Source organism: Thunnus albacares, chromosome 22, assembly GCF_914725855.1.
Source record: "Thunnus albacares chromosome 22, fThuAlb1.1, whole genome shotgun sequence".
In the NCBI taxonomy this organism is placed as follows: domain Eukaryota; kingdom Metazoa; phylum Chordata; class Actinopteri; order Scombriformes; family Scombridae; genus Thunnus; species Thunnus albacares.
The window spans coordinates 19,147,708-19,168,791 of NC_058127.1; the positions used below are offsets into that span (position 1 = coordinate 19,147,708).

At 39.9% G+C, this 21,084-nt stretch overlaps 1 protein-coding gene across 1 annotated transcript in view; it reads right to left on the minus strand.

Moving 5' to 3' along the window:
* Positions 1-16,768, minus strand: part of ppp2r5b (protein phosphatase 2, regulatory subunit B', beta) — a 44,312-nt gene extending 27,544 nt beyond the window's left edge. The window contains exon 1 of the mRNA XM_044341853.1: positions 15,232-16,768. Coding sequence (XP_044197788.1) covers positions 15,232-15,424 — 193 coding nt within the window. The 5' untranslated portion in view covers positions 15,425-16,768. The remainder of the gene's footprint in view (positions 1-15,231) is intronic.
* Positions 16,769-21,084: the final 4,316 nt, after the last annotated feature.

Sequence of the window (21,084 nt, forward strand, 5' to 3'; positions counted from 1 at the left end):
GTCAAGTCTTGCACATACAAAGACTCTTTGGGCTTTACAGGCCCACGTTAACAATAGTTCCCCAGCCCTGGCTAAGAGGAAGATAAAAAAAAAATCCTTTAGTCTAGTAGATATTACACTGAGAAGCTTGTATCACAAAACAAGCAACTCCTTGTGTGTGTTGCAATAAAAATTCCTTCTATCCCTGTTTGGATAAGTTCCCTTCACCCATATTTTTCTCTCCTGGAGCAGTGTATCAATGTGATGTAAACTGATGAATCATCCCAGTTTTTCAATAGTATCTCCTAAAACAGTCCAAATGATTCTACTGTCTGAACTTTATCCTCTACAGACAGAGAATTTAAAAATGCCAGAATATTGCATTTATATGCAGTTGTGTACCAACAACACCATAAAAAGAATGACTTCTACAACAATCTGTATATCTGAATAAAAGCCCTACATTTAGGTGTAAAGAATAAGGCTGGCAGTGTGCTATATTTTCTTATTATCAACAAAATCCCATGAGAAACAAATATCTCTCATTACTTTCCAACTTCCCTTCCCTGTCTGTGGCACTCAGCCCAAAGACCAACCACTCCTAGTGAAGATAAAAACACTTCACAAATACATAGTTTCATTTACTTTAATTTTCTAGGACAACTGGGCACTGTAGTTTTTACAAAACGTTACCGAAACATGAATAAACAGTGTGTTTGTTGGGGACTATTTTCAGCTGCCGATTAACACACATTTGGTGCACTAGTGAGTATTTACAGCAGTGGGGTGGGTGTGGAATTAACTCAAAATAAAATTCAGTGCCCATAATCACAGCAGTTAAAGAACATGTCATCCAGTTCAACAGTGTAGCTCATTACTGTGTATTTAAGAGTTTTTAGACAACTATGACACAGAGAAATAAGCTACATCAGGCTTTTGGCTACATTTCTGAGCAGGATCAATTGATCGTTAGTTCAGGTCCGCACATGGGATTTGTTGACTGTAAGACAAATATAGAGTATAGATTATCACCAGACTGATCCTTTAAATACGTAGAGGAGGAAAAGATGGGGAAAAAAGCAACCTGAAACATAGAGAGGAAAAAAAAACAGCATGTGACGTAGAAAAGATGGTGAGAGAGGAGAGGAGAGGAGAGGAGAGGAGTGGGGTGGATTTGGTAAAAGGAGCAGCAACATATAAGAATGAGCAGTGCCAAACACTCTGCAACAGCATCAAAACACAAACACACACAGCTGCACAAATCTAAATATAGAGCTGCTGGAGAGAGACAGAAAGAGAGAAGAGGAGAGAAGAGGAGAGGAGAGGAGAGGAGAGGAGAGGAATGGAGAGGAGAGGAGAGGAGAGGAGAGGAGAGGAGAGGAGAGGAGAGGAGAGGAGAGGAGAGGAGATGAGAGAATCTCGGGAGGAAACAGGAGGGAGGAGAGGGGAGTGGTATGGGGTTAAAAGATGACATCATCCCCTTCCTCGTCCTCTCATCTTTCCATCACTAGGTGCCTCCCTTCTCCTCCCTCCCTCCCTCCCTCCCCTTCGTCACTCCCTCCATCTTTTCCTTCCTCTCCTCCACCCATCTATCTCTCCAAGGCTTTTTCTTTTTGTTAAATGAGCGAGTACAGCTCTAGTCTTTAAATAACAGTTATTCTGTTTGGGTCTGAGTATGTGTGTGTGTGTGTGTGTGTGTGTGTATAACAGAGAGTCACAGAAAGCAAGGAGGACAGCTTCTGTTTTAGCTACCATCCGAGCCGCCTCTGCACCTCTGTCATTAAGCACACACACTCATGCTCAATGCACAGACACAGTGACGCAGAGAGGAAGAGAGGATGGGGAGGGAGGGGAAAGGGGAGAAAGAGGCAGATAAAGAAGGAAAGCAAGAGAAACACGGTTATAAATAGTATACGGGAACTACAGCAGAGAATTGAGAGAAGTCAGGGCAGTATAAATATCACCTTAAGGGGTTTAAGTGACGTGCTGTAAGTCCATCTCTAAATAATCTAATCCACCTAATAACACACGTTCTGTCCACATCATGACAAACATGTACACCATTATCCATTATCCCTCTCATAAACAGAGTGATTAGAATGGAAAATGAGGGGGGATGTTATCACATGTGATTGACTACATCCCCCTCCTGTCTCCCATCCTCAGATTTTCAAGAAGACTGAGGAGTAAGCAGCAATTTACCTGCTGAGAAAGAACAGGACGAATCATCCCGCTGCTTTAAATTAGAGCAGGAAATACTTGGAAGTCGTCACTTGGTGATGGTACTGGGAATGGGTAATGAGACCGGCTGGGTATTATTAGCATACAACATGTGAATAGAGTTGTATGTACAGTCTGTTACTGATAATCAAGTCTGTCCTGCTGACAAAAATGGACACATAATGGACATGTTTGTGTTCTCTGTCGAGGATGAGGTGTTTTATGCCTCTCTGTCAGCCTGTCTGTCTGACAGCAGGAGATCTTGCCAAAATATGAACAGATTTTTATGACATTTGGTGGACAGATCGGTCTTGGGCCAAGAAACAAGTCATTACATTTTGATACATACAATTTGCACTCCACTCACTAAAATAATGAAAATAGAGACTAAATCCCATGATCTATTGAATGTTTGCAGGTTCAAAAACTTTTCAAAAAAAGTTTCACCTTAAATTACAGGAATTATGTCTTTGCATTCAGTATTGATGGAAGTTTGTGACTGACGTCTAGGTTTTGAGAGAGTGACAACTTTTTGTTTTTATTTGTTGGGCAAAGATGCACAGATGAGACATTTTGAGTGCATAAAAAGAGGATGTAATCATAATGGCACAAGCTGCCAAAATGTTTAACTCTATCTTCAGACAGAACACAGACAGACGGATAATTTCTTTCTACAATATCTGCGAATGGCAACTACAGTATGGTTGAGGTTAGGGAACAATCGCAGTTATAGCAAATTAACAAGGTTAAGGTAAGGTTAAAGCTGCACTAATCAATCTTTTTATATTATTAATAGATCAAATGACTATGTGTAATGTGAAAGGGGATGCTTGTAGTGACAACCCCACAGAGAATTATCACCTGATTGCAGGTCCCTTCACCTCTACACAGTGTTAGTGTCTTTCAGCAAGTTGTTTTGGTTTTACAGCCTCCAATTTGGTTCAGTCTCACTGCTTTATCAACCTCATTTCCAGCAGCGACAAAGCTCAAACAAACCACCGCACACTACTTGCCAACACCAAACAACAGACAGACAAAGTTAGTAACTAGCTAGTGAACATAGAAGAGGATTTAGCAGCTAAAGACCTAATTATGTTTCTTAGGAGTTGGCAGAGACTACAATAGACCTAAAAGGGAAGTAACATTCATCAGGATGCCAGAGAAACAACTGTAAATGTGTGCTAATGTTTCTCCATATCTGCTGGATGTGTAAATAAGTAACTCATTGCTAACATGTTAGTCATATCTACATTATACTGTAAGGTGATAATATGTCAGTGTTGTTTGAACAGCTTGTTCCACTGCCTACAAAGGAGGAAAAAATCAATTCAGGCTGCTTCAAGGTCTACTTACTGGCTGCTATTGGAGCTTTCAACCACATCTCACACCCCTCATCAGCAAGTTGAAGTTGTTATCACATGACGTACTGTAAGTGTGGAACCTCGGTCACATGATAACAAGTGGTCGTATGCAGCAGGGAGAACTGTACCAACTTCAGTTTGCTATGAAGAATGAAGAATGTGAGATGGTGTTGAAAGCGCTGAAAAAAAGCTAGTAAATGGACCTTCAGTTAAAGCTAAATTCATTGATTTTAAGAGATATTATGTCAAAAATAGTGACATTTGAGATTCCTGCAACATCAATTTCACCTAAAAAGAAGCTGTCTTTAGGTTCAGTGTTGATGGAAGTTTGTGCTTACTGACTTCTAGTTTAACAAAAGTTTGGTTAAAAACACAGGTGTAAAATACCTTAAAACAGGACGTAATTATTATGATTATGATTCCAAATTACAATAAGACATCTACCATCTGAAAAAATATAAATCGGTGAAGTAAAACTCATTAATGAAAAACAATGAAAGTGACAGTTACTGTATCTGAAGACCTTTTAAAACAGCATTGCGTTTTTGATGGCAGTAGATTTCAAAACATGGCAGAAAGTCTTTATGCACTGTATTCAATGGATGCATAGACAGAAAAGTCCCATTCTCTCTGTGACAAAGGCTGTGAGAGGAGGATAAGTCATGGCAAAAGATTAAGAGGCGTGCTAAGCCCATCTTTAAATAATCCAATGTTTCTAATAATACACGTTTCCACCACACAGCATACTGGTTAGAGACTGTCTGGGTGTTACAGGCTGTGGTTCATAGCTGTACGATGCGTTGGCTGTAATTTTTGTTGTTTACTCTCCCTATAATCAGCTGAATCACTATCAATAAATAGATTTCCATGAGCATCAATAAAACCAGACTTTCACAGCTGTTTGAGTTACCTCTTCTCTTCTTTCCAAAAAATCCAAATTCTCCTTGACCGCATGACTAGCAGGCACTTTAGATATTAAAATGATCCCCTGAGAGCAATATTTGCAGCCTGAAATGCAAACACAAATTGGAGACAGTTCGTAAACAAATATGGGAGACGGTTATCCCAGCTGGAGACATCCTCGACATTTGATTAGCGGCTTTGTAACGCTCACTTGTTGAATAATAATTTGTCGGTTTGCTCTGCAGCATATAGGCTACATCACACAGTGTTTTCCTGCTGCTGCTGCTCGTCACAGACAAGGAAATGTGATTAATGAAAAAACAAATTCTCACATCTCCTAGTCCTTGATTAAGGTGATTATGTCCAACAAAATACACTTTTTCTCAGATATTCTGGACTGGCTCACAACACGTCACCTCTGCATGTCCAGTATTTGATTTTCTTTGTTTACTGCCTCCGAGACACAAGAGAATATTTAATAGTGAACGCCCACAAAGGTGAAACTTGTGGTGATTCAATCAAAGAGCTTATTTGCCCAAGCATCAGCGTATTCCTTTAAGAATCAACTCTTTCTTCCGTGACACAGCAGTGGTTGTGCTTATTGCATCGCTAGCCGTTTCATTACATCCTCTCCCCTGCAATATCCTCTGGCTTTTTTTTTTTTTTTTCTTATCTCACCATCGCTCCTCCTCCCACTCTTCCTCCTCCACCTGTCAACTTAATGTCCACTCATTTCCTCTTTGCTCATCCACTCCATTTCTACCCCCCCTCCCTCACTTTCTCTCCCTCTTTCCCTTTTAATTGATCTGAGACAGTCATAGAGCAAAAACTACTCCATGCCTTCTGTAACCCAATACCAGGCCCATCCAGCTGGCCTCTCCCTTCCACACACAAACACACACACACACACACACACACACACTCACAGTCATCCAATCTCCCACATACAATCTGTATGAGAAGGTGACTGTTTTACAGTAAACAGCACATTTAAAACAAAGCCTGCCATACGGCCATTACTATAATGTGGATACACACACATGCTAGACAAATTTAAAAAATGAAAACACACACAAACATCATATCTTCTCATGCAGGTTAACATGTTACATATTTGTCATTTCTGACAAGTACAGTAGAGTATTCACATTATGGCCTAAAGATGTAATAACCAAGCAAGGAAATGCGCCTGATTAATGGAGGGCTCTTTGTCAGAAACAGTAACTCGAGGTCATTTTCACTACATGAATCACTATTTCTGCAACATTCGTCTGTTAGGGTTACATACAGAACACTACAATAGTTTTCTTTTTTCTCATTACACACATTTCTAACTGAAAGTATTAACAGTATCTAAGCAAACTTTAGATACTGTAAATATTACTGACTTTATGTTTCCTCTCTACTTTTGCTACTGTTAGACTATGTTTTAGCATTTACCATTATTCCATAATTGTTACATGTGCCCACACTGTTCAGCAACAGTTATATTTAACCACTGAGTTATTGTAACAGAAAACAGTTACTGAGCACTGTTAGCATTCCTCATTCAAGCTAATGTTTTATTATTATTTTTGTTGCTTTGTTTGTTTGTTTGCTGCCTTTTTTTGTCTAAAATTAAGGCCGGCTTACACAAAAATGACAATAACTTCACAGAGTTTATTCAAGAGCTATATTTGTGCCACTCCTGTCATATCTGTCTGCAAACTATGCTTCTTTTGGAGCAGTTTATACTCCGACATAGCTGGGTGCATAAGAGCGGCTGGTGCGACACAGCTAATAAGTTACCAGAGTTGATGTGAAAGATTCACATGAATTTACTTCTTCCCCACAAGCGAATCCATTCATCACTGTGATTGTATTGAAATAAAATGATCTGTTGGTGTGACAAGATGTTTACAGTAAGAGAGTTAAAGTGTTACAGAATGGAAATGTTTAAAAATGTTCCTATTCAATGAAAAGAGGCTTTTTGAACATGAGTTTTCACATTTAAAAGCTTACTTTACTGTCTTTGTGCACCTCCATAAGACTGAAACAGCATCTCCTTAAATCTTGCTCACTCTATTCTGTTTTATGAGGTGGTATTTAAGATTTTATAACGCATATGTCTGATGGCATGTTTTCCTTCTAATCCTCTCATTGTTAGCAGTGAAAATGGCCCACTTTTGAGTGCATTATGAAACACTAGCAGCGGTGTATTTTTGTTCTTCAGCAGACAGCAGTGGGAACATTACGCATTTCATAGCAGTCCATAGAAACAGAGGAACTACAAAAACACACTTTTGACCTGTTAACCAGCATCCAGTGGGCTGATAGCAAACACTGGACACATGTTAAGATGCAAAACTGAAAGAAACCCTTGTTTCAAGGCTACAAAAAAGATTCACCATTTGATGGTCTGCAATAAGGATCATTTCTGACTTTTTAATAGACTACAAGCACATGAACTGATCATTCACAATAACATTTTACCTACAATCTCTAACAACATTTATTTCCTCCTGTTATCCCACTCTGCATCAGCACACCATCTGTTCCTCTGTGCAACAGAGCCTGATTCACTTACGTTGTCTGTAGTGCTTGTCTTCTATCTGCAGGGTGTTTCGTGGGTTTTAGAGATGCTTAAATGCTAACGCCAGCCAGCAGGATGGTGTTTCGTGCAGGTACAGGAGATTTAACACTAACACTAAGCTCACACAACATCCTTTAGGGCCCGACAGAGTTATTTGAAGCCACTCAGCAGTTCTTTGTAAAGCCACAACTGCTGGAAGCCACTGATTGAAACATCAAGGACAGAGCTCATCACGCATGGCTATATTGTTGTATGAATATTCCTTTTGCATGGTTAAAATAGCAATTAGAAATGCTGGTGCTAGCTTGCATGCTGGATGTTGTTTGCACGCAACGTCTATCTATTAATTACTTGATGTGAGTGCTTTCCTATTGATTATTTTTTTGTTGAGCTGTTTCGAGGATTCAGCACCAAGATAAGCGTACTGGAGCTGAGCGTGTTGATTCATTTTCAAAACAGCAATTAGGCGTGCTGCTGTTCTGCGGCTCTGCTGCTTTCACATTGGTTTGGGAGATAATAATAAACAACTATCATCAATTTTTGATGAGAATAAATCCAACAACACATTTGACTGTAAGAAAATTGGACTATTCTACATTTTTTGGCTTCATCTGCTGCTGTTTTCCCGTTCTGACTGCAGGCCTGACAAAATTCAGTTTCTCTTTTAACTAGGACGATAAAAGTAGAGCCTCTCGTGACATGCAGTTTACAGGAATAGTTTTAGTATGATCATCTTGTGACTCACTAATACAGATACATTTTTGCTGATGCCCTAATTTTAAATTTAGAATATGAGGCACATTGTAGGATTTTTTTAGTTAATAAAACAGGCACGCCATGACCTTTCTTGTATTGGGTCTCCTGTCCTGTCAGCTCAGGTCTATAGCGTTTACTATGGTCAAAAATGCAATCTGAGCTTTGTAAAACAGTTAAGCAGCGCAGGCTGGCAGGATGTGCCGCTGGGCCGAGCTGAGCAGAAAGTCTGTTTTTGTGTGTTTTCTCTCTGAGCTCCTGCTGAGGTAGCTGCTGGCTGCAACAATGTTCCCCAAAATTTCAAGATAGACCAGAACATGTCCTATGATCACCCTGCATACATATAAAGTTTGCAGAATGACAAAAACACACTCAGAGCTTAATAAATTCTACAATGTTTTTAGTACGGTTTCATCCTCACTCAGCTCAGAATAGATTAACTGACTTATTGAATAGTAAAACCCACAGAGGTCAAACCTATTCCCAACCTACATCCCTTATCGTGGTCATTTGCTACCCGGATTACATTTCTTCTGGTAATAACATTTCTATGCACTATGTGATACAATTTCTACCCTCGGTGAAAATATTTTTACTCACAATGATGATGTTTCTATCTAGTAATGGTGATATTTCTACACACAGTGATGCCTCTAATGTGATGGGTTTTTCTACTGGTCATCATTTTTAAAGATCCCCTGCAGACATGTTTTAAAACATATAAAATACTCTGCTTTGAATGATAATTTGTGTCCATGGTTGTTTTTACATAAAAAAAAGTTCAATTACCTTGTTATAAATTCTTATAATGACATCTACTTCTTCCCCCTTATTGAAAAATTCAGAATCTATGAATATGCAAATATTTTTCATTTCAGAAGTTTCACTGCTGGACACAAGATGTCTCCTACTTCACTGTAAAGTCTATTCTCAGTGTTTGTGCACTGGAGGCTTCATGTTTCTACATCACACTTGTGTAAGTTGCATATTGGACCATGATTGGCTCCAAACTAGTGGTGATGTCACAAATCCTGCTCATTTGTACACGCCTTAGAGTCAGATTTTCAGTGAGTGAAGAGAATCTTTTCACTTTCAGCAGATGAATGTGAAAACAGCCTTGAAGTGTTAAACTCTGCACATACATCATTCTGCACAGTGAAGGTCAAACATCCAACTGAAGGAATAAGAAAAACACATTTTTGACCAGAAGGGATTTTAAATATGTTTCTACCTGTGGTAATGACGTATTTCATATCCCTCAGGTGGACACTTTTTCACAAATACAGTCACACTGTGTGGATCATATTTTCACCTGGATGACTCATACTTTAAGTCAAACACCGATTGCAGTGCATGCTGAGTGCATATATAACGTGTATTAACAAACACACAATTTTTATACATATTTTTCAAGAAGATTCAGACAAATTTTATGTTTCACAAATCACAGAGAAAACAGCAAAGGGAAATTTGGGAAATCTACAAATAAACTATAGAGGGATTTGTGGCCAGGCCTATCTCAAGGTCAAAGGAATCTGGTGCTGCATGATTGCTAGATCCTCAGAGATAACTGGTTCAATAATCTCAAAAATCATCCTGAACCACGTTCATGCAAATTGTCTTTGATGTGTGAAGAAGGCATAAATCTTTATCATAAGTTTGTTTATCTGCTGACTAGATTTTGGACAGGAATGTGACCTTAGTCTGATTAGCCTGCCAGCGACAGCACAACACCCGTGACTGGGAAGCCTGACTGGTGTCTGTAGCCTCAGGGGAGAGCATCGCAGCTGGGGAGGAGCGCTGAGCTAACAGCCTGTGCTCTGGTTAGACTGAGAGCTGCAGTGTAACTGAAGACACAGAGGAGGACAACTAGGAGAGCCAAGGACCAAGCTAATAATCCACTTTGATCAAGATGCAACAAATAAAACCAGTTAAATATAGAACATAACCAGTTAGTTGTCTTCTATAGTTACATTTTTAGAGAAATAATTTTCTAAACAACCACATTAGCAGGTTAAGTTGCTAATGCTACACAGACAAATAGCTGAACAGCTAGCTAGCTAGCTCAATAACTAAAGAGACAAATGCCAAAAACTGAAAAATGCAAATATTTGCTGTTTTCCTTAATCCCATCATGCTTTCTCCAAGCACATTTTTTTTAATTTTATTCGACCAACAATCCAAAACCCCAAACTATTCAGTTTGATATCTTAGAGGACCAAGGAAAACAGCAAATATTCACATTAGACAGATACTATTTCTCATTTTGTACAAATGTAAACTGTACAGAGATGACAGCCAGTTAACTCTACTGGACCAGTTTCCAGAAACATTACTTCCACCATTATCTTTACTGGACACCATCCTCAATTATTTCACTATTTAATGTGAAAATTAAAGTGGAGAGATACAGGGAGGAGAAGCTTCCACCGTGTCTAAAAACATTTTTGATACCCATCTGGTGGCTTCCTACTGTGTGACAGCAGATATTAAATATTTTAATTTGCATGGGTCCCAGAGAAACACCAAGTTTATTGAGCCCTGGTGCCTCGGTTATGATTTAATAATCATCATCTCATTTGGGGCCCAGTCTAAAAATTTCAGCAGTACTTAAATTAAAGCCTATATTTCTAACAGGAAAATTTAGACAGTTACAACTGTAAAATAATGATAAAGGCAGTATTTCATACTAAATAGTTTGTAGTAACATTAAGAATACAGAAAGACAAGGTTCAGGCTTACAAAACTGATAGGAGTGCTGTGTTTTTATGAGACAGACCTTGAAGGAAGAACTCACTCATAGATCACATGTTTTAAACAACTACATCCATTGATATAGAAATAAACTGCACACAGAGTGTAGCCACTTTGAAGTCCACAACTGGTCTAAGAACACAGTGTCCAGAAGGGGTTCATGCATGTGTTTGTATGTGTGGATGCACATATGCTGCAGGCCTGTAGCCAAACATGTAAAGGGGATTATAGGAAGCCTGTACCCTTCATCTGTCATCTGTGGGTTCATTGGCTGCCTTGACCATCCCTGCTGCTCTTTTATAGGTAAGTTTATTGTTTACTACGATAGTGTGGTCATCTCACCTGAAGAATCCGTGTCTACGGTTTATTCTTGTATCACTTAACAATTCGTTTACTGCAAAAATCCTTCAGATATTCTTTACTGCAACTTCGGTGTGTCTCACTTCGGTGCATAAACTGTGTGCAGGAAATATCAGTAGCACAGTTATTATGCTGTGACACTAATCCCCTTTAGGGAAACTCTTCGAGGTTCGGAGGTCAGTGTCGACTACAGAACAGCAGCCCTGAAAGTCACTGGACGGAAAGTCAATGTGTGGATCAGTGACATTTCAGCAAGGTGGATCCGTGCTTGTGCAGGGTTTGAAGATTGCTCCAGGTGAATGGCAATCCGTGCGGGTGATGTCTATGCATTTCTAATTTGGGTGATTTTCACAAATAATAAGTAAGCCTGCTAACAAATAGTGTTAAAGCATTACATGTAAATGCATGAGTTGAGATTTTAACCCAATGAGAAATTGAAATGAAATTACGCAATGAGTAATGCCATAAATATCTACGATAAATTTTCTATGATATCTGTGCATGGCAACTACAGTATGGTTAAGGTCATAGGGAAAGATTGTGGTTACCGATACAGTAAATGCAGGTCTGTGTACATTAAAACTCTGGTCTCCAGCATAAAAGTCAGATGCGCTACACACACACATCCACCACACCCTTAATGCTCTGCGCTGGCTCTAAATGTTGGCATTGGTTGCTAATTTGTGAGATGCAGAATCATCAAATTTAAACATTATTTCCAGGATACTGGGCTGCATCTATCGTAGATCTGGTGCCAACTAGAAATCTTGCCACATACAACAATGCCTTTCAACAACCACCACTAAAGAGAGCTCTCCATGCTATCCTTTCCATGTTAAAAAGTCATTTTAAAGGCCAGTATCTTTCAAACACTACTGATGACAGATTTGCAAAGATACGAGCTGTGACTGCATTGCATTCTGGTCGACTGAGTTTACTGTCGATGCAGGAATCAGCAGCTCTGCCTCTTCTATGATGGATTTCTTTATGTCCTGATTGTTGAAATTTGTCCAAATTATTGAGGTTGTTGCTCTTTCTGAGACTAATATCTAAAACTCAGTGTTTACTATTGGTAATTTTAAACATCTCCTGCTATTAATCTCCATTGTATCTGTGCTGAAAATGTACATATTTGGCTAGTCATCTCTGGAAATAAGAAAAATAAAAGATAAAACAACAAAATGGATCCATAAGAATGCACTGAACTTCACCAGCAGCTGTTTCTTGACAGCTTTTTCTTTTGTCATATCTTCTTTGTTGTTATATGTCCATGATGTTTCATATTCAGCATGAAACTACAAGCGAGAATGAAGCTTTGCTCAGAGTTTAAAGTGAAAGAGATGTGCCGCCGTTAACAGGAGGAGGAGTTGAAATTAACAATAGGAATGTGATTCCCTGGAGGGCAAAACACCCACAAGTCTGTCTACACTTGGCCTACATACTGCCCGTTACAGACTTCCCCACACCAGGCTTTTCTCCTGCGCCTGTGCTGCAGGATCTTACTATCAGTTCCTCCTGGGATCCAGAAAGAGTGCCGCAGCGGTGCAGCAGCCACGTAATAACTGGGACTTGTGTCAATGAAGGCTATAGGACGTATGCACAGAGAGGTCTGAGCCGAAAGTGTTGTGGAGTCGCGTCCAAAACCCTCCATCGTCATGCCGCACACGTCCATCACTCACAGACCAGAGAGGAAGTTAACGCCGGGTAAATGAGGTGTAAAAACACACATAAGAGCTTAAACACAGGAGCATGCACCTCATACCATCTCTAAAAGCAGAAAGGTCTTCTCTTCATAGAGGGTTAATGGAAAGAGATTGCAGGCTACATGAAAAGAGGAGTAACCTTATAAAGAGTGGTCAGAGGCATATATGAGGACTTCAAATGTGCCCTTGTGCTATACACACAGGCGAGAGAGATAGAGAAAGAAGACAAGGAAGGTGAGGAACAGGCACAGATGGAGATGTAGAGCAGCTCTTGAGGAAACAAGCATGACAAATCGTGGAGGGACGGTGGTTTTGACTGAATGAGCCAAAAGAAGAGATGGAAAAATACAGACGTGGACAACTTTGACGTGAGCTCGCTACCTGCATGCAATGTCTGACCAAGGAAATGTCTTTTCAGGGTTCTAGTCTGAACTTGAAGAGACTTGAGAGGTAATTTTATCAGTGATGAATACCTTTTCATGATACGCCCATTCACTATTGATGCAGAGGTTTACTCTAGGGCTGCAACTAACGATTATTTTCATTATGGATTCATCTTTTCAATTCATTTTTATATTAATTTATTAATGTGTAAAAGGTAACAAAGAGTGAAAAATTCCCAGAGCCCAAGGTGATGTTTTCAGATGTCTTTTCTTGTCAACAAAATAGTCCAACACCCAATGAAATTCCATTAACAATGTTATAAAACAGTGAAAAGCAGCAAATTGTCACATTTGTGAAGCTGGAAGCAGAAAATGTTGGGTATTTTTGCTCAATAAATTGCTTGATTCATTTTCTTGCATCATCCCTATCTTGGCTGGAGAAAAACTAAATCAAATCTATCTTCTGCTTCTTTTCTGTGGTTGTCTGTTTCTAACCACACCAAACCCCACCCAGGCCTGTCTGTCTGTCTGCAGGTTGAGCCCTGAGTCTGTAGTGGTCTGGCAGACGGAGACAGCACTACACTGGATTTGAAAATGAAAGAAAATGGGTCCAATGTCCTTTGTAGCATCGTGCCTTCAGTCTGAGATGATATCGAACAAGCTCCCATAGATCAAAGTGGCCTCTGTGTAGTAACAGCAGCTCTGGGATTAGAGCTATGGCAACAACACACCTGCAAATAGTACAGCTCCGACTGCCTATATGTAGGGATGTCATCAGTCTGAATGTCAGGATCTTTACATACCATATATCCAAATTATACAAGTTCTGTTCCTTAAATGATGTATTTTTGCTTAAGGGTTTGTATTGTATTTTTTATATGTGTGCACAAGTGGTTCAAGCTCAGTGATTCTGCATACATGAATTTGAACTTGGACATCTGGGCATTTCTTAGCCACTGTCTTCCAAAAAAAACACAAAAAATTTAAAAATTAACTAGATTATAAGAATAAGAAAGAATACTGTGTTAGTTTGAGAAGGCTGTTGTGAAACCCTTTGAAATGTAAAGCTATTGGAGGCAACATACAGTAGTGTGTTGAGTGGATGATTGACAGAATTGACAAAAAAAGGACAAAAATTCTCTGTTTCTAACTCCTCAGACATGAGATTTTGCTGCTTTTCTCACATCATTATAAACTAAATTTCTTTGGGTTTTGGTCTGCTTGCCAGAGAGACATTTTTGAAGACTTCACCTTGGACTCTGGGAAACTGGGGTGGCCATTTTTCACTGTTTTCTGATATTTAATAGACAAGACGATTCATCTGGAATACAACTGGCAGATGAATGAATAATGAAAAGAGCAATAACACTTTATTTTATGGGTCCCTTAGTTTCCGACTGATTTTCAGGATCTGTGTTCTCAATAATTTCCTATAAACATAACTGCTTTGTAACTGTTCATTATTTGGACATTTCTTTGAGAGAGGCTGGGAGAAAGTCAATGGATGTAACTTAACGTAAGGGGTTATGTCATTTCTTAGTAAATGGGAAATTGAGTCATTATACCATTTTTAAGAAAGAACCTAATATGCAACTACACACTGAAAAGTACGTTTTATTCTGTCAGTTAAAAATTGTTAAGAATCTAATTTATTAAGATGTTTTGCAAATTAATTCACCCAAATAGAACGAGACCAACAAAACCAACTTAGCGCTTTTTACATTTTTCTTACAATTTATTTCAAATTGCACCTAAAAATGTCCTAAAATTACACTGTTGCATACTGTAACCGCAAATTACTCAAAAAATGTCCAGGAAATTTGTATAAAATTGCGGCAACTGTAAAATGAAGCGGTACCAAAAGAGCCATTGCCCTGGTGCAGAATATTCCAATAGTGGGCCTTAAAAAAAACCCAAACCAGATCAGCTCCTGTCAGTTCAATAAATCAAAGCCATTGCTATCACCTCTGTCAGTCAAAAAGGACAAAAACAGAAAAGACAATATGAATCATTGGACACCTATCAATAGAAAATACAATACACCAATAGGCCTTCTCCACAGTACTGATCAATAGGTGTGTTATGTAAAGTCATCTGATGTTTAAATAATGAAGAAGACACACACAAAGTGAAAATAGAGCCTTTGATGGTGACCTTACTGGACTTTTCATCCCATGGTATCACTATAATATATTCTTGACATTGACCCACAGGACGGCTGCCACAGTAAATCAGTGCCTCACCTTTGAGCAGGGGCAGCGGTGTGAGCTCCACCTGGGAGCTCTGGTAGCGGAACTGGGAGGAGCTGTGGGACCTCCTCTGTCGGGCTCTGCGCATGGACCTGCGCGGGAAGCCGTCCACCTTCTCCGCTGAGGGCACCGAGAAGCTGGTGGTCGGCGAGGACGGGCTGGACGGAGGCAGCTTGGTCGTCTCCATGATGGCTGTAGATGGCGGTGGTGGTGGTGCTACTGCGTGCGTGCGTGCGTGCGTGCGTGCCTTTGCGCGTGTGAGTGCGTAAAGAGGCGTTTAAGAGGATGTACGGGTGAATGGAGGAGAGGATGGAGGAGTGGGTGGCTTTTTGAATCACAGATGGATTATCAATTGATCAGAATGAATAGACTCTCTGGAGTGGTGGTGGAGGAGGAGGAGGTGGTGGAGGAGAGGGGAGAGAGATACAGGGGGGAGAAGGTGCAGAGGCGGAGGAGAGGAGAGATATTTTCTGGATGTCCAGTCCCGTGTTGTGCGCCTCGCTGTCTATATCAGAGCCGGACTGGAAATGGCAGCAGCGGCAGCAACATCCCTGAATCTTCTATTTTTCACGCACAGATGAGAAATGGCTTGTGTATCATCCCCGTGGAGGAGCAGAGCCTGCACAGCTTCCAGATGATGCTCAGACAGGCGCGTCTCCTCACACACACACACACGCAAACACACACGCGCGCACAGACACACACACACACACGCCTCTCTGCTGCTGTACTGGCGTCACACACAGACTAAATTTGGATGTTTATTTTCTACGATTAACCTATTGATCCTATAGCTCCTTATGTAGAAGAAAAATCAGTGTAATCAAGCACAGATGATCCTCCTCCTGCTTATCCAGAAAAAAAACCCACACACAAACACTCCAGGTCAGTTTATAGCATATAACCTTCTCATCGATGAGACTCCTTATCAATAAAATCAGTGATCGGTCCTGGCGGTAGATGACGGTGATGATATCATAAAATCATCAATCTGGGCCCACCTCGGCTGCCGCATCACTGTTGTCCTTCTCGCTCGTTTTTAACGGATCCTCTGTTGACCGTTAAAACGGCCGCACCTGATTAATTTTTTTTTTGGTTTTTCTCACAGGTTGATGATGTTGTTCTTCTGGCGGTTTAAACCCCTCCACACAGCCTCCTCCTGCCGTCCTCCAACCGTATCAGGGCGGGGAAACAAACGGTCCCTCACAGCGCCGACATGTGCAGGTCCTCCGCCAGCAGCGGCCGATGCAACACCGAGCCCCGCTGCGCCCTCTGCTCCTGTCTCCACCTCCTCGGTTAGAAAAAAAAAGAGAAGAGAAATAAAATAAAAGCAGCCGCTCCTCCGCGCGGCGGCAGCTCAGAGAGGAAAAAAACTGAAGGCCTGTGTTATACAATAGCACCCCGTCTGTGTCTGTCAGACTGACGCGTTCTGCTCCTGTCCCCCTTCTCGGTTCCCGTTATCCGGTCGTCCTAGAGTCTCAGAGAGCTGCGTCAAGACGCACGTAGTGAGCCCGGAAGACACAGGAAGTAAGACGACCTGTCTGTCAAAATAAGAATACAATACAATACAATACAATACAATACAACTGTATACAGTACAATAGAATAGAACAGAACAGAACAGAATACAATAGAACAGAACAGAACAGAACGGAATGGAATAGAACAGAACAGAACAGAACAGAACAGAATAGAATAGAATAGAACAGAATAGAATAGAATAGAATAGAATAGAATAGAACAGAATAGAATAGAATAGAATAGAATAGAACAGAACAGAATAGAACAGAATAGAATAGAATAGAACAGAACAGAACAGAACAGAACAGAATAGAATAGAATAGAATAGAACAGATCACAATAGAATAGAATAGAATAAACTTTATTGTCCAGCCCAGGCAAGAAAACTGTTGTTGGTCTCACCAGTAAAGTATAAACATACACAAGATGAAAACATCACATTAACAGAACAAAGATCTCAGTTGTACATCAGTTCATTCATCTCCATGTTGTACAGCTAAGTTTACTGTTTCTTGACCACATTAACTGCATCTGGGATAAAATAACCCTTGTAGATCTTTGTCTTTAGCAGGACTTTCTGTAGCGTTGCCCTGATGGGAGCAGCTCACACTCAGGGTGGAGGTGACGTGTTCTGTCAGGGATGATTGACAGGACTTTCCTGTGTGCAGCTGTGCTGTAAAGGTCATCTAATGGCTGTTGTTGGTGGTCTACTATCTTCCCTGCTGTCTTAACCCTGGTCAGCTTGTTTCTATTTACTAAAGGCAAGTATCCATTAGAGGTGTGCCCGAATAGAAAAACATTATTCGGCAAAGCACAAATAGTGGGTTTTTTATGAATATTTGTTTCATACAAATATTTTAAACATTATTTGTATTCGGGAAGAGAAAAAAACATGTCAAATATCAGTGCGCAGGTCGGTCACATCGCTATCTCAGTCTCTCTCCTCTGCTCCGCTGTTATGTCTGTCAGTATGTTTCAACAAGGGGAGTCACATCCAACCGCTACATGACACACATTTCCTAATTTGGACATCACTCCCCGGAGTTGGGGGTGTTCCCCAGAGATAAAGCTGTGCTATTGACACACGCAAAGTGCTCCAGAGGGATTCTCCATAACCTGTTTTTCCCTTTCTCCTTTCCACAAAGTTAGGTTCTAAAAAATAGGCAATAAATGAAAAGTGCAAAGCAAGAATCACCTTTGAAGTTCTTTCCTTCTCATTACATGGTGTGCTGTCTCTGTCTTATGGGTGTATAAATAGCTAGAGGTCTGTCTGCAATTAGGCGATGAGTAGAGTTTTAGCTCAATAGTCGGAACAGTCATCCATGATCTGGGAAACTCCAGTTTGAGACCCAGTGTGGGGACCTCCTTCGTAAGGTAGTTTATTCATAAAAACTTTAACACTTTAATTTTCTGAAATTAAAAGCGTAATAAAAACAAAAACAGAATTTTTAAGCCTCTTTCCAGTTTTATTCAAATACAATACTAATACAAATAATTTTACTGCCTCAACAAATACAGATACAAATACAAATACTGGGCTCTCTGCACATCCCTAGCATGCCAGACAGAGATATTAAAAACAAAGATGCTCTCTATTATACACTTTTTCCAAAACATCAAGACTGACCTCAAAGCCCCTCAGTTTCCTAATTAAAAAACAGTCTCTGACCACATATAAAATCATTACATATAAAATCAACATTGTCTGTGAAACTCAGTTTGTCATCTATGTGTGTAAAAGAGTGAATTTGATAATTGAAATGTCCTATTTTTTAAAAATCTTTTTCCTGTCCATTATAATTATAAAAAGACACCAATAGGCATTTTTCACTGTACACATTTTGACAAGTCACAGTATCAAAAGCACAGCTGTAAATACTAAAATGAATGATGGCTGAGTTCCATTAGCTGCTTCAATTTCAAGGTCCTGGTATTGTGCATGCTGGCTCACTGTCACACTGGTGTACTGGGACATTTGAATAAAACTGAGCTTGTTAATGTTATTAGTAACACCTGTGTTTTTACTGCTATGACAAGTTAAAAAGTCTAATGTTAAGTCAGCTTGTTTTTAAGGCTACTTGTTCAAATGTAACACTGTGTTTTCAACGCATCTCTTCCAGTACAAAGTTCAAACTTGGTCCTATGTGGGTATACTATGGCTCAAAGCAGTATCCCCTTACAGTTTGGTAACTGTGAACCTGCTGTGTTTGATTTACTGGCATAACAAGATGTTTTGTCTTGTAGTAACATCAGACTATCAGCATGTGCAGAATGATTTATGAGGAATAAAAACAGCACTTTTCATTTCATTTTTTTCAGTCATTCCCTCTCAAACTCAGCATTTATATCAGTGTTGCCACTGTCTAAGTAACAAACTCTCACGGCATTTATTAGCATCTAATCGCCTCATTAAATAAGTCAATGCCCAAAACGTCTGAACCTGTACGTCTATATTTAAACAGACAAATAAAGACTGTAGCAGGTCACATAATAAGACCTGAGCATTACAACCTTAGAAAGATCAAGAAGGCCATTTACAACTGAAGGATTATGATCTTCCCCTACCCATGTGTGACTTCTTGTTTTTATTTTCTCTTATATATATTTTTTATACTCTTTATTGAAATCGTTCATATAAAGTCAGGTACAACTGCATGATTACCAAGTATTGTTTCAGAAAAGTGCCCAATGTGAAACCCAAGTAGATGAAAGGAGAGATTAAGTTCACAGAACAAAAGGATTAAAGAAAAATACAAAAAATGAATAGTGCTCCATTTTCTGATGTAGTAGATAATCTATGCATTGATTTAATATTATTCCATTCCTCTTTTTTATCATATAAACAAAGTTTGCCTCTTATTGTGTATGTTTCTTGTTCCATACATTGAATTTGCCTCATCATTTCTCTCCATTCTGGCAGCTGTGGACATATTTTTTGCAGTCTCTTCTTCATAATTAATTTCACAGCCGTTATTCTTTATATTCTCAACATTGATCCACCATCTCCTTTGTCATTCTTCCCAAAAATTACAAAATTATTGTTATTACAACATGAAAATTGAAAATGAGTTTTGCTACCGGCTTGTCTCAGCTGGAATAATGAGAGTATTATTTTTAAAGCTTGGACCGGATGCTCTCGTGTCTCCCTCTGACTGTCTTGACATTGGCTCCTCAGCCTAAAGGTGGTGCAAGGAGAGAGAGGAATGAGGCTCCTCACTGCGGATGACGCTATAGGATGGATTTATTTATTTATTTGTCTTTATTTACGTGTCCCGGCTCTGCCTCTTAAACCCGGGTCATTATAAGCAGATGCGTCATTAGCGCCCCGCTGCTCCGCTCTCACTCCGTCACCTCTGCCGAACCTCTGGATTCATCCCGTTATCAAATGTTCGCTCCTGTGCTCCATCGGTGCTCCTGTCTGACTCGCCGCCTCCCCCACTCCTCCTCCCCTCCCTCTCCCCTCCTTTTCCCCATCTTCCTCCATGCGTGTGTGTGTGTGTGTGTATGTATGTGTGTGTGTATATGTGTGTGTGTGTGTCTACTTGGCTTTGAGGATCAAGTCACATCCATTATTCTTCTGTTTGCTAAGCCACTTGTTCTCTCTCTCTCTGTCACACACACACACACACACACACACACACCGACGCGCACTCAAAAGCGCAATTATCCATGCGCTTTTATCTCACACCTTGACTGGCAGTGAGTGTGTTCTGCTGTTGTGTTTGCGCTGTGAGCCTTGAACCTCTTTACTGCTCTTCTCACCATAAACACACTCACACAGTCTTATAGCCTATATCAAGGCGAGAGGAACACCGTGCGCCTGCGCCCCTTTCTCTCCTCCTATATTCCTCTTCCTCACCCCTCCTCCTCCTCCTCCTCCTCCTCTGTGTTGTGTCGCAGGTGAGCTCAACCGGTTGCCTTCTGGGAAAAAAAACACCGGCAGTCAGTTAAATGTTTGACTGTCTGCATCATATTTGTTGTCACCTGAGAATATTAATACAGTCTGTTAGACGACAGACTGAAAACACTGTGTTTAATAGTAGTTACTCATCTATATGTAACGAATTATCTTTTTTATATTCCATCTATAAAAAAACTGTCAACTGTTACGTTATACTATATTAGAATATCAAAATATTTAAAGAAGTGAACACTAAAACGAATGAGCCAAACAAAATGCTTTTATTATTCATCTATTACAACCTGCTTTACAGCATAAATATATTTATCTGATGCATGATAAATACAAAGCATACACAAAGCCTGACACTAATTCATATGCTGGTAGAGTAATCATTCATATACTATATAAAAATGATTGTATCT